At 41.0% G+C, this 14,525-nt stretch overlaps 3 protein-coding genes across 3 annotated transcripts in view; 2 read left to right on the top strand and 1 right to left on the bottom strand.

Moving 5' to 3' along the window:
- The window catches only part of MALSU1 (mitochondrial assembly of ribosomal large subunit 1), a 16,535-nt gene extending 9,126 nt beyond the window's left edge, over positions 1–7,409 (top strand). The window contains exons 4-5 of the mRNA XM_006146666.3: positions 5,808–5,889; positions 7,201–7,409. Coding sequence (XP_006146728.1) covers positions 5,808–5,889; positions 7,201–7,388 — 270 coding nt within the window. The 3' untranslated portion in view covers positions 7,389–7,409. The remainder of the gene's footprint in view (positions 1–5,807; positions 5,890–7,200) is intronic.
- Positions 7,410–8,097: 688 nt separating this feature from the next.
- Positions 8,098–14,525, bottom strand: part of IGF2BP3 (insulin like growth factor 2 mRNA binding protein 3) — a gene marked incomplete at its 5' end in the record, with an annotated part of 185,449 nt that continues 179,021 nt past the window's right edge. The window contains 4 exons of the mRNA XM_014587132.2: positions 8,098–10,384; positions 11,015–11,128; positions 11,843–11,974; positions 13,963–14,037. Of these exons, the coding sequence (XP_014442618.1) occupies positions 10,286–10,384; positions 11,015–11,128; positions 11,843–11,974; positions 13,963–14,037 (420 nt within the window). The remainder of the gene's footprint in view (positions 10,385–11,014; positions 11,129–11,842; positions 11,975–13,962; positions 14,038–14,525) is intronic.
- LOC106734697 (40S ribosomal protein S27-like) lies at positions 10,432–10,742 on the top strand. Its single transcript, XM_014587133.2, has one exon. It carries the CDS (start codon positions 10,473–10,475, stop codon positions 10,725–10,727), a length of 255 nt encoding a protein of 84 aa, XP_014442619.1. The 5' UTR covers positions 10,432–10,472; the 3' UTR covers positions 10,728–10,742.

Here is a 14,525-nt window from a genome sequence, read left to right as displayed (position 1 = left end):
AGTAGGTGCTGCAGCAGCGGGGGGGGCCGGGCCGAGCCACAGCTGCTGCTCTGGAGGAACTGTCATCGAGGTGGCAGGATTTCATTCCTGAGTCGTAGCTGGTGTCACTGCTTTGAATTTTATTACCATAACCGCCATAGAATTTTTCTTATCAGTGTTATACTCCTTGAGAGCAGTATCATCATTGAGGATTTTGCCTGCATAAATTAGTTTGTGACCCGCCACCGGAAAGGCATCTTTCCTTTGTGCAGATTCAGTCTCTCAGGCTTCCACGGTCACCTGGGTCAGTGTCAATTTTGAAGGCCTGCTGCTGGAGGGTCTTCGGGTGACCTGTATGGTGTGGCCAGCTGCCTGCTCCAGGTACTGGCCATTGGGGCCTGTGACCTGGCTGGGCCCAGGGTCTCCACATACCCTCAAGGAAAGTGGTGGGGGCAGGAGCTTGTCATGTTCTCCCTGCAAAGTGGCCTCATGCTCCAGCCCTGACCTGGGCGGTACCACTGCCTCCAGACTGTGGCCTCCCATGTGAGCTCCTTCTGCCATGCTTCCCATGTTCCCGGCCCCTAATCGGGAGTTCTACAGGAGGCATGAGGGGCTCTGTGAGACAGGCAGAGAATCTGCTAGTTCACCACAGGACTCTGACTGCTTTTAATTATTTGGGGTATACATCCAGAAGAATTGCTGGATTATATAGCAATTCGGTTTTGAATCTTTGAGGAACTGCAATATAGTCTTCCATAGTGGCTACACATTTTATATTCCCAGCAGCAGTGCACAAAGGTTCAGATTTCTCCAATCCTAGCTAACACTTACTTTGTTTTTTGTTTTTGTTTTATTTCTAATATCTATCCTAATTGGTATGAAGTGATAATCTCATTGCGGTTCCCATTTGCATTTCCCTATTGACTAGTGATGTTGAGCGTATTTTAATTTGCTTATAGTCTATTCATATAAATTATTTGAAGAAATGTCTATTTGGGTCTTTTGCTCTTTTTTTTTTTTTTTTTTTTTTTTTTTGAGGTTTTTGCCATAGAGTATGTGCACTTGTAAGACAGAGAGTGAGAGAGAAAGTAAATAGTCACTCCTCCAGGAGGATGGCCATACTGCAATCCCTTCTCCTTCATTCTTCTCCTGGAATTTTGGGCACATGTACTCATGTGTCCTGTGTGATATTCAAGCCGCCAGGTCTGGGACTCAAACCTCAGTTGGCCATGTGAAAGTCCAGTGCCTTAACCACTACACCACCTGCTGGCCTCTTTTGTTCATGTTTTTAACCAGGTGGTTTAGGTTTTTCTTGTTGAGCTGTAGGAGTTCTGTCTTGTATTCTGGATATATAACATTTATTTATTTACTTACTGAGAGAGAAAAAAACATACAGGAACTGACCACTTACAAGGCAGGGGCTTGCCAGGCAGCGATTCTCCGCACAGCCGTCCAGCCAGGTTAGCATATGCACACCTGGAATGTTCAGGCTGACCTGAGATTTGAACCCTGGGCTTCCCATGTGACCCTAGTATTGCATAGTGGTGCCCTACTGCCTGCACTCTCCCAGCTGGGCCTGTATTCTGGATATTAATGGTATATCAAATATGTGATTTACAGATACTTTCTGCCATTCTGTGGATTGCCTTTTTACTCTGCGAAGAGTATGCTTTGATGCACAAAAATATTAAATTTTGATGAAGTCCAAAGTATCTGTTTTTCCTGTTGTCTGTGCCTTAGGTGTCATATTCAAGAAATCATTGTGAAACCAATGAAGCTTTTCCGCATAGTTACATAGTTTTGGATCTGACTTTTAGATATTTAATCCCTTTTGAATTTAGTTTTTGTAGACAACATAAGGTTTTCCATGTGGATATCCAGTTTCCTCAGCACCATTTGTTGAAAAAAACTGTACTTTCCCCATTGAGAGGTCTTGGCACCTTACTGAAAAATTCATTTGACCATCTGTGCAAGGGTTTATTTATGGAGTTTATTCTGTTAGTCTATATGCCTGTCTTTTTGCCAATACCACACTGTTTTGATTACTTTAGTTTTGTACAGTACTTAATTTTGAAATCAGAAAATGTGAGGCTGCCAACTTTGCTCCTTTTTTTAAGATTGTTTTGTCTATTTGGAGTTTTGAGATTCCATATAATTTTTTTTCTTTTTTAAAAATTATTTTTAATTTTGTTTATTCATTCATTTATTTTAATTTGACCAGACACACACACACACTCAGAGAAAAAGAGAGAGAGAGGGAGGGAAAGTGAGAAAGCAAGCCACCAGGTTCAGGACTCAAACTGTGGTCAGCCATGTGGGAGTGTCCAGCACCTTAGCCACCACACCACCTGCTGGTCCCCGAGATTCCATATAAATTTTAGGGCGGAATTTTCTATTCAATACAGTTGAGCTTTAGATGGGGATTACATTGAATCTGTACAGTGCTTTGGGTATTGCTATCTTGCTATCTTTTTTTTTTTTCTTTTGAGAGAGATTATTGCTATAGGGTGCTCACAGGAGGCAGTGGGAAAGAGACAGAAAGTGAGAAATTACCTCCTAGGGGGAATGGCCACACTGCAATCCCTTCTCCAATCTCCTCTCGGGATTTTGGGCATGTATGCACATGCACCCGGTGTGTGTTTTAAGCCACCAGGTCTGGGACTTGAACCACAGTCCACCATATGGGAATCCAGTGATGTAACCATTATGCTATCTGCTGGTCTCGGTATTGGTATCTTAACGTGTTCTAATCCATGAATATGAATTGTCTTTCCATTTATTGATCTCTTCTTTAATTTTAGAATAGTCTCAAGTGCATAAGCCTTTCTCCTTTGTAAATTTTATTCCTAAGTGCTATTTTCTTCAGTCCTGTCATACATGAGGTTATTTTCTTAATTTCCTTTTTATGTTGCTCATTACTAGTGTATAGAAATGGCAAATGGCAACTGATCTTTGTGTGTTAATTTTGTATTCTGCTTTGTTGAATTTCTTAGTCTTAACTTGTGTGTTTGTGTAATCCTTTAGGTTTTCCACCTATGAGATCATGTATCTGCAGACATAGTTTTTCTTCTTTCTTTCAATTTGAATACCTATTATTTTTTTTTTTCATAAGTTGCTCCAGCTAGAACTTTCACTGTTAAACAGGAAAAGCAAAAGAGAATTCTTGTCTTGTTCCTAATCTTAGAGGAAAAAGCTTTCAGTCTTTCACCATTAAGTTTGATATTAGCTATATGCTTTTCACATATGGAGGTAATTTTTTTAGTGGTTTGTTGAGTGTTTTTATTATAAAAGGGTGTTGAACTTTGTCATTGCTTTTTCTGCATCAATTCAGATACCATGTGCATTTTTCCCCATATTCTGTTAATGTGTATTATACTAATTGGCTTTCGTACTGCTGAGTCACTGTCCAATTCCCAAAATAGTTTCTGTGTTTGATAAAGTATTTGGCAGAATTGGTGTTCTTGTTTAAATGTTTGGTAGAATTCACCAGTGAAGCCACATGGTCCAGAGCTTTGCTTAGCTTTTCTTGCCAGAGTGGGCGAGAGAGAGAAAGCACCCCCCAGTGGGGCCCAGTCATACCTCAGTCCCTTCTCCTTCACTTCATCCTGTCAGGACCTTGTGTGTACAGGCACAAGCACCTGGCATGCCTCTCGTAGTATGATACCGCATAATTCCACTTCTCTAAAGGTGACAGTAATGTCCCCCTTTTCATTTCTGATTTTAGCCTTTTTTCTTCATAGTCAATCCAGCTGAACATTTTTTTTTTTGTTGATCTTTTTAAGCCATATCTTGACTTAATAGTTTTTTGTCTATTTTTTCCCCTGCCTTAGTTGTTTCCTCTACCAGTTTTGGAATTAATTTTTTATTTTCTGGATCTTTACAGTGTAAATTTATATTGTTGAATTAGTTTTTTCTTAAAAGTGTTTACACCTATAAATTTCTCTGTTCGCAGAGAAAGTGTTGGAATGTTGTTTTAATTTTCATTCACTTCAGGGTTTTTTCTGTTTTCCTATTTGGTTTCTTCTTTGACCCATTGGGTGTTTAAGTCTGTTAACTTCCACGTTTGTGGATTTTGTTTTCCTTCTGTTGATTTCTAGTTTGATTCCATTGTGATCAGAAAATATACTTTGTATAATTTTATGCTTTTTCTTTTTTTGTTTGCTGTAGAGCATGTGTGCTCACTGGAGAGCACAATGCTCCATTCTCCTTTCAGAATTTTGAGCATGCACTCAGTCACTTGTGCCCATGCAGCTAGCCATGTGGGATCCAGTCACCTTAACTTCAATGCCTGCCAGCTCCTGAATGCTTTTATTTTAATAAGACTTACTTTGCAGCCCAGTATATGGTCTGTTCTGGAGAATGTCCCATGTGCATGTCAGAAAAATGTGTATACTATTATTAGGTGAATGTTCTCTTAATGCCCATCAGGTCCCTGTGGCCTACGGTAGTGTGCAAGTTCTTACCTGATTGAGCTGTCTGGTTGTATTTATCACGGAAAGTGAGGTATTGAGGTCTCCTATTGTGTTGTTTCTCCCTTCAGCTGTCATTGTCCTTCACGTATTTAGGAGCTTTGCTCATTGTGCTGTAATTCTATCATCGTAGGTGACCTTTTTTCTCAGTAGGTAATGTCCTTCTTTGCCTCTTCTAACAGTTTTGACAGAAGGTAATGAACTGAGGCTATTCATAGGATCTGTTGGAAATAGACAGCTGGGATGGTGCAGTCCCACTAATACGTCATGATGTTGGATGACAAAATGAGCAGCACTGAAAAGACCTTTTTACTTTACTCCCAGCCTTAGAACTAGAAGGTGGTGGGACCAGATGGTGTAATTGTTAAATTGCTGGACTCCCACAGTCAACCACCGTTCAAGTCCCAAACCCAGTGGCTTCAAACTCACTTCGGGCACATGTGCATGTGTGCCCAAAATCCCGAGAGGAGAATGTAGAAGGGATTATGGCATGCCATCCCACGTGGAGGTGATTTCTCGCTTTCCGTCTCTGGCGAACGCATGCACCCTATAGCCTTTTTCTAAAAAAGAAAGAACTAGAAGGTGGCATCTGCCCTGCCTGTGAGTGAAGTGACTCTGGGTTGGACAAAAAGGATCTCATAGGTAGACGCCAAATGTTAAGTGAATTGGGAACCAGCAGTTAGTGTAATGGCTATGTTGCTGGACTCCCATGTAGTCGACCGTGGTTCGCGTCCCAGACCTGGTGGCTTAAAACTCACGCAGGGCGTGTGTGTGTGCGTGCGTGCCCAAGATCCCAAGAGAATGGAGGAGAAGGGATTGCAGCGTGACCATCCCCCCTGGGGGGTGATTTCTCGCTTTCTGTCTCTATGTCTGTCTGTCTGGCAAGCGCACGCACCCTATAGTGAAAACCTCTCAAAAAAAAAAAAAATGTTAAGTGAATTTAGAGGCACTTCTCTGTCCCAGAAGCACCTTGTGAATGTGAAGGGGTGGCTCTCATAAGGGTTTAGCAAGAGGATTCAGGAGAGAGGTGTAGAAGTAGATAGGATTTAGAGGAGAAATAGTTTCCTTAAGCTTTTTTCCTTTTTGAGATTAAAAAGGAAAGATTAAAGATTAAAATCTCTTATTTGAGATTTTAAGGCTGCCGGGTTCAGGACTTGAACCATGATTGTACAGCACCCTAACCACCACATCACCTGCTGGCCCATCCCTAAGCTATTAATCATGGGAGAGGGTATAGCTGTGAGGAATAAAAAGGTAGTCCCAAATTAAGACTTAGGAAAATATCACTAGACTCTTGGTGAGAATAGAAACTTCCTCTGTCTTCTATCCCTTTTTAATGTATGACCTGGCTTTTTTCAGTACAAATACCTGAAATGTAAAAGTGAGCCTCATGTTAAGATCGAAGGGAAGGACACTGATGACTGGCTCTGTGTGGACTTTGGTAAGTTCTTTTGGCATACCCTACACATGAACAGTGGTAATGAACATACTCCCACAGGACGATGCACACTGTGTGTTGTATGTATAAAGGAGCCACAGAGAATCATGAAGGTGGTAGGGAACAGGATGAACAACAGAATAGAGGTGGGAGACCCCTTACTGGTGGGAGTGGGGGATAGTGTACACGTGACCTTGCCCATAAATAACTCCAAAGAGATGAGGTTTAAGGTCATTTCAGGTATAAAGAAGACTGGAATTTTGAAAAGATATAACAAGTTTGGGTATTAATGTGTACATAGTGTCAAGCTATTTCCCAAGAAGATACTACAAAGGGGGAAACAACGGTGTCAAGAACTGTGGGGGCTGGGGTGGGGTGAGATTTTTACCCTTGTTGCAAGCTAATTAGTTGTACCACCGGTTTCATGGCTATGGGTAAAGTACAAGACCATCCCACACTTAGAGACAAAGCACTGTTTATTGCCAGCAGCAGCAGCCAGCGTCATGAATGCTGTGCTGGTACCCTGAGGGCAATACAAGGGCCAGATGACCTGCACATACAGGTAGAAGAATTCTGAGGTTAGGGTGTCCAAGTCTTTTACAACAGGCAGGAAGCAGGTCTATTTTTGCTTTGGTGGGAGACACACCAAGGTTTCTCACCTTTGTCCGTAATGTTTTGGCAAGTAATTTTGTTGGTCGAGCAGGGAGAGAGGTATCTTGTGCATTGTAGGGTATTCAGCAGTATCCTAACCCTTCCCCAGTTGGGCAATCAAAAATGATTCTAGACATTGCCATTACTCCCTGATTGAGAACTGCTGCTAGTGCCCCTTGCTCTGGGTAGAGGCATCTATTGATAAAGACTATTTACTGTAGACTCCCTGCAAAGATAGTCCAGAACTGTCTCTCAAGAGAGGCCTGACAGATCACCTTTAGTCCCTTGGATTAACATTACCAGCAGTGTTACGCAGTAATACTGTGTACCTGCTAGGTAACACACGAGAAAGGCAGAGCATTGCTTCTGTGGTATTTTCGCTGTGATGAGATCCACAGTGTGCATTTCTAAGAAGTCCCCGGGCAGTGGTAATCTGGAAACCACACTTTGAGAACTACTGCTCTAGTTCTTAGAGGTATATGAGGGGACTTGACGTTTGTGGAGAAATGGGATTTACATATGTTTATTTTGGTGCCACAGAAAAAAATGGAAGCCATGTATATTTTTTGAAGACTCTCTGTACTAGCCCCAGAGGGCTGTGAGATCACTAGAATAAGTGAATGAACTGTTTCTTCATTGTAACTCTTTATCTGTCCCTGATAGGCAGCATGGTGATTCACTTGATGCTTCCTGAAACCAGAGAGACCTACGAATTAGAGAAATTATGGACCCTGCGTTCCTATGACGACCAGTTAGCTCAAATAGCACCTGAAACATTACCAGAGGACTTCATTCTTGGAATAGATGATGATACTTCATCCCTGACTCCAGTGGAGTTCAAATATAAATAAATGATACGAACTTTATAGTCATCTCAGATTTTGATTGACTGACATCTCCTAGCCCCCACCTCCTTGGTTAGGTTGCTGTTAAAGCAAGTCTTGTCTCCCTCATGCTGACTGACACACAGAGATTTGAGATCAATAAACTAATTCCCGCATGGACCGTCAGTTCACACTAGAACCTCAACGCGTTGTCTTTATCTATTAGATCCCAGCAAGATTTCTGGAGTTAGCAGTGGCCCCTGTGCTTAACATGAGCTCTCTGTTAAATTTATCATTACTTTTGCTTAAATATAAATCTTGTTCTATAGAATGGGAAGGCTCAGGGTTTTTGTTTGTTTGTTTTTTAAAGTAACACAAAAACCATGTTCACCATCCCACTAGTCCCATTATTTTTTCTTTGAGGGGATAGAGAGCAGTAGTAAATACAAGGATATTCTCTAGATGAGGATTTCTTAACCCTTCCAGAATAACCAATATTACAAAGGAAAACGGACTACTAGGGAAAAAAAAATTCTTAAAACCTGTAGTTCTTAGCTCATAAGTAACTGTTATCAAGGTTCACAGTAAATATCATGGGCTGGAGAAAGTAACTTAGCAAGCAGCACATCTTGGTGCTTATATTGAGATTGTAATAAAAATTTTGTTTTAAATGTATAATTTGATAAATTCAGAAAGTTCACATTTGTTTAAAAACAAACATACTACACACAAGAGCTGCATCTAATGATGAAAAACTTTATTCTGCATCAAAGTATCTGGAAAATGAAGCTGCATTTGGGCACATTATAGATGAGGAATGATCCATATATGGTGAGTACAAAACTCAATTACAGAATTATTTCTTAGCTAGTACCAGATACTCCAAATTACCAATGCTTAAGTGAAAGTAACATGATTTGCCACACTAAAAGGCTAGACGTGAAATATGACAGAATTTAAACCAGCAGATATAAATACAGCACCTATTTGTATTTTAAAAAAAGAATCAAATATTGGAAAAATCAAATATTGAGGAAGAGCTCTGGCTTTAAAGAAACACATCTCACCTGAAATCCAACCAGAAAGCCAGTCCATGATTTTTCTTAGCAATTTTAATTCATGGTATAAAAAAACAAATGATGAATGCAAGGTGAATTCTGTGACACCAAGGGCACTTTGGCTAAACTACAAAATAAACTGGTTTTCTGAAAACATTTAGGAAAACATTTGAAGTCATTTTCAAAATGGCTAATTCATATGCTGACCTTCAGAAAAACTTACCTAGTCTGTATAAAAATTCATCTTGAAATACAAATGAGGCAAAAAAGAATTTTTTAAGGATTATAAATGCCCTTCAGATCAGTGTATTATGTCGACTGTGATCACCTTATCAACAAAAGCAACACAAACAATTCAGAGAGCAGCGTGGCCGTGGAGACCACCCACACCCACACAATTGTACCTACTGGGCTTTGCCATCGAGTTAAGGAATGGGCAAGCAAGTTCCCTATCAAAGATCAGATGATTTCACAGTCATGCGGATCATATTCCAGAAACTGTTTTCTTGTATTCTCTACCTTTTAACTTATTTTCACATAACTGGTTGCAGAGTATACAGAAATCCTTCTATACTTCATGTAATGTTTTAGGTGGACTTTCATTTTTTAAAAAAGGTATCATTGCTTGAAAAGTCTTCAAAATAACTTAGGCTCATGACAGTGCCAGGCACATGGAGATGTAGCCGTTTTTTGCCTGTTGCACACTGTCACACCATCTCTCACTGTTCCGTTGGTCTTCCCAAAGCAGTTACTTTGAGGTCTGCCCTAAGTGTAGACCAACTGGTCTGAAGCATATTGGCAAACTAAGCATCCTGAGAGACAAGCTGAAGCTTGCTCTTTGCCGGTTTTTAAGTTCTGCATCTCCTCACTGATGCACTTTCTTTAGGTAGTGATAGTCAAAAGCACAAAGGATTTATGCAATCATGTAGCCGAAGAAACAAACCTGAAATCTCCTGAAGCCACTTAAACTAGCCGTTCAAAGCCTCCTGCCACCACTTTGCTCTGTTAGTACCATCAGAAACTTCCCCAACTATAAACAAGAGTAAATGGTATCGCTGCTCTCCAAATATAGCACTGCTCCATAGCTTTACCCATTTATTGGTTTTTCCAACTATTTGTGTCAAAAGCCTCAAAAAACCTGAAGTTATTTTTCCATCTTCACTGTCACCAGCCAGAAGTAAAAATTTTTTTTTATCAATTATTTGCCTGTTAGCTGTTACGTTTTAAATTTATTTTTTAAAAAGTGGATGGACTTTTATCTTTATAAAGTATATAAAATTTTCAAAAAAACAATTTTGTTTTTCACTGTATTACTGAATACCTGAGGTAGTTGAGTAAAATGCACATTTAATACCCCTGCCAACACCATTTAGCACTTCCCTTAGGTTATTTGTGTTAGTGTTAGATAAAAATGAAACTGAGAACAGTTTTTCTATGCTAATGGCTTAACATTTATGTTCCTGTGATCATTCTATTCTGATCCAACCTTAACAGTTGAATTTAGGAACAACCTAAACTTGTTTATTTGATGAATTTAGTGAATATCATTAAGCCAATCTGGCATTATGGGGAAATATAAGAAAAATTAGGATATTTGTTACACTGTGAGACTACAACAAAGGGAAGTACAGATTTTTTCCCTCTTATTATTATTATTTTTTTAAAGCTGGGTGTCATACATTTCAGAGAGCATAAAGTATACATTCTCACAGAGACAGGAGTTCAAAAGTTGCCTGGTCCTCAGAAACAACTGGCTAGGTAAAAACTTGTGCATGTGATTCCGGGTAGGGGCAGCGCCCATCTGTTGGTTAAGCAATCTGTCTTTGGTTTGGCATCTGCCTCTGTGGTGGGCTGCTTCCTGAGCCTTTATTTCCGCCTTGACTGAGGTGGTCCACTTTGCAGAGCTTTCTGCTGTTGGTGCTGCTTTACCTGAGTCAGAATTTCCTGAATTTTTCTCTGGGCAACCTGTAAAAGGACAGAGCTTTGAAAATTCTATCCAATCAAAAAATACTGAAAGTCCCTTTCAGGGGGGTGACGACCTCCCCACGAGAACATGCCTCTCGCAAAGGACCTCCTTCATCCCTCTCCGGAAGAGGAGAAGAAGAAACACAAGAAGAAGCACCTGGTGCAGAGCCCAGATTCCTACTTCACGGATGTGAAGTGCCCAGGATGCTATAAAATCACCACAGTCTTTAGCCATGCACAAACGGTAGTTTTGTGCGTTGGCTGCTCCACTGTTCTCTGCCAGCCTACAGGAGGAAAAGCGAGGCTTACAGAAGGTTGTTCCTTCAGGAGGAAGCAGCACTAAAAGAACCTGACTCAAGATGAGTGGGAAACCATCCCAATAAACACATTTTGGATTAAAAACAAAACAAAAAAAACTGAAGTTATGTAACTTCTATTTCAACAACTTCAAGTAGGAATTCATTTGGAGATTCAAATGCATAATAATTAATTTGCTGGAGGCCTCTGAAATCACTTGCTAAGAGGGAGATCAGAAGTGTTAAGCATCAAACCACCTTAAATATTTGCATAGGGTCAGAGCTCCCACGGAGAATGGCTTACAAGAGTTTGCCTATTTTAGGGCCCACTTGCCTGGCAAGCATAGAAGTGACCAGTTATTTTGACAACTACTTGATCATTCTCATCAGGTGTCTGGTCACGAGGGACAACTACTTCTGCACTTGACAAATTCTGGAGCTCATTCACCTGAAAGAGAGAAATACAAATCACATTAAGTGAATTAACGACAGCAAACTTTTCCCGAGCACTTACTATGTGCCAGACACTGAGCTATAGCTTTACAAATGGCACGTAATCCACAAATAATTTTGCGAAATAGTTAATACTGTCCCCATATCACAATAATTAGAACTAAGGTTCATCGAAAGAAACAGATTTGTCCAATTACACCGAAAGTACATGGCAGAACCAAATTCAAATCCTGAAAGTCTGATGCCAAAGTCTCAATCACTTCAAAATTGTAAATAGCAAAAACAAAAACAAAAACAAACAAAAAAACCCAAACACCTTTGAAAATGACTTTGAAGTTATATGTGTTTGAGAGAGATTGGACTATGCTTTTTTCAGTTTACAGGTACAAGTTGTAGAAGAGATGGAAGTTTTTTCATTCATGTGGTAAGCATACAACCAAAGTAAAGTCTGAAGTTACACTGACGGAATAATCCTGTATGCCCCTGGTAAATATGAGACATTCTTCTCACAGAGAGTGGCCAAAAGATGACAACTTCTATTGGTCGCCAACACCAACACTCAGACGGGGAACAAAGGGCAACCTTCAAACCTGGCTCAAGATGGTCCTGCTTTTTAAAGATTAGCCAAAATTCAGGGGCTTGGAACTCCTAAGTACCTTTCAATGCTTTCCCTTTCATACCACCGCACAGGTTTTGCTGAAGTACTTGCCGTTTTGCCTCCTTTTCCAATAACCCGGCCGGCAGCAAAGGATGGCACTCTGATATGAGCTTCAAGTTTCACCTCTTCTTTAGGACTAACAAAGTTTTCTTCTTTAATTTTTCCATAAATTCTTCCCTGAGCCTAGAGATGAGAACACATCCCATTACTGTCATTCACATATGAACCATAAAAGATCAGTTGACCTTTAAAAATGGCCCAAATCCAAGTGAAACCACCGTTTGCAGTAATACATTTGTGTTTAGAACATAGTTAAAGATGATAAGAGACAAGTTAGGAGACCTGGGAAGGTTGGTAGTGCCTACTATCCATCACAGGAAGCAACTGAGCAAGTGAAGAAAGCTGAAAAGATAGCCATATGTTCTGACAAAAACAGTTAAAAGACAATTAGCAGTCAGTCTAAGTAAAATTTTTGAGAGCAGATGGCTGTTTGCAGCCAAATCCTGAAAGGTAAAACCGGTGTTTTTCTTGAGCAGAGCAACTCAGAACTACACTCCCAGCTATGCCAGGCTTATAAAAAGCCAAGCTCACATCTAAATGGACTGTTGGGGAGCGTGCTGAGGAGAGTATGTTCATTTACGCATATAAGAGTAAAAGCTCAGCACCAAGGAGAACACGCGGTGATGGCTTTCATCTTTTAAACTTCCAAACTGAAAGTGACTGACCTAGAAGTTTCAGGACAGAAAGCAGTTTCATTATTTGAGTTGTAATTTGAATGCCTGGACCACAAAGACACTGAGGGAATTCGTTTCTTCACCTGATTGAGACCTTAGCCAACTACACCCATATCCAAAGCACCTCCTTTGTTTCTATTCTTCCTATAAATGAAGTAAAAGCAGCTTTGGGTTTTTAGTGAAAAACCACCCAAAGAAAACAGTCATTGAAGAAAGTGATGCTTTGAAAAAAGGGGGACAGGATGGGGTAAGGAGAGACCTATGCACTGTCATTGGCCACACTCCTGAGCCAAGAAAACTGTGGCTTAAGGTCAAATGGTCATCCTCTTACACAGCTGCTAAGTGGCAGATAGGACCAAGGTAGGGTCTTTGGATAAATTAGTACTCAAACATTAGCAGCGGCACATGCTAGCTACTAAGATGCTGCTCCATAGTCTGGGACCACAGGAGCAGCCCAGGTTTGGCTTCTGGTCCAACCTAAAGGCTGGGTGTGGTGGCATGCACCAGTAATCCCAGCATCTAGGGAGGCTGAGGCAGGAGGATTGTGACTTGGTGAGACTGTCTTTGGGGGAAGGGGGACATATTTTGGAATGTGGTGTGGTCTTAGGTGTGGCCTTAGCCTGATGCAGCCTGACTCTGTTGAACTGCAGTTGCTAATGTGCTTAAGTGTTAGGCACTATTTTAAGCACTTTCTATAATATTGTACCAACCTTACACCACCTCAGGATGTAGGTGCTCTGACATCCATTTTACAGATGAGGAGTAGCCAGACAAAGGTACCTTGCCCAAGATCACTCAGTTAGTAAATGGCAGAGCAGAGCTCTGAGTCAGCAGCCTGGCTGCCGGGTCTCCGCTCTTCATCAGCCTGCTGTCATACCTCTCAGCATACACGGAGAGGCTTTCCAACCCCAGAGACACCAAATCCCAATAAACATGCGTGGGGTGGTTCACACAGGACAAATGCTACAAGTGCTCCTGTCATTTCTCCCTCTAAAATCCCAAAGATTAGAGTGATTTGTGGAGTCTGGGCAAGAGCTTACAGTTAATCCAAGGGTAAGAGGAAACCAGGTCATTTTAATTCAAAGTTAGGGCATCTCTGGGACAGAAGGGAAACTCTGAGGACAAGTTTCCAAGGAAATATTAACCAGGCAGGTTTATAAATTTCATTCTTAAGCTCTTACCTCATATGGTAACCAGATGAACAAATTCATCTTTGAGAGACAGGTAAACTCAACAACCAGTACAAAACTTTCAAAATTGAGGGCTTTGGGTTATCTCTGAAAATATAATTTTGGGTATGATTCTACTCTGATCTTAGATAGGAATTTCTATCAGTTCTTTCTTCTGATATGCTTAAGGGACAGGTCATATTATAGAGTTCCTGAAAAGAAGTATTATCATTCTCCACATCCACGTGTCACCCGTGCGCACACACACCTTGAACTGAGCCTCTGGTGGTCCAGTGATAATCACCATCCTCACCTTAGCGTCCGGTGCTTCAGCTGGAGCGATCTGTAACAGACCCATCAACACAGGCTATGAGTCTTTAGAAACCATAGTCAACGAGTTTGACTTTGCGTGTGACTAACTGAAGTGCAGTACCAAAAGCCTTCTGGAAGGAAATTATGGAGGGCTATAATTAATGTCAGTTCATCACTTAGAGCCCCTGCTATATTGTGTATGTGTATCAGTACTGTACAATTTCATGTGCAGTCTCTCTGCTAATCCTCACCACATCCTGGTGGGCTGATTACCTCAACTTTACAAATGGGGAAATGGAAGGCTGCTACCTGGCCCATGACACAGCTGAGCACGTGAGAGAGAGACTGGGTCAGCCTGTCCCCTCGCCTGTGTTCACCGCACCAGCAGTGCGGTGCTAGGCCCCCTTGTATCCGAGGCCCCCAGCTTCTTAAATATGCAGGAACACCTGAGAGGCTCTGCACCCTATGTTTTAAGACTGTTGCCCCACATGACCTTTCCTACTTCAGTGTTTTTCTAAT

Source organism: Tupaia chinensis, unplaced genomic scaffold (genome assembly GCF_000334495.1).
Source record: "Tupaia chinensis unplaced genomic scaffold, TupChi_1.0 Scaffold000184_1, whole genome shotgun sequence".
NCBI lineage: Eukaryota > Metazoa > Chordata > Mammalia > Scandentia > Tupaiidae > Tupaia > Tupaia belangeri.
Note: the sequence above shows the minus strand (reverse complement) of the source record. Positions and strands in the feature narration are given on the sequence as shown.

What these genes read in the sequence shown, in the direction of transcription:
- LOC106734697 (XM_014587133.2), top strand. Translation starts at nt 10,473, where the DNA reads ATGCCTCTCGCAAAGGACCTCCTTCATCCCTCTCCGGAAGAGGAGAAG.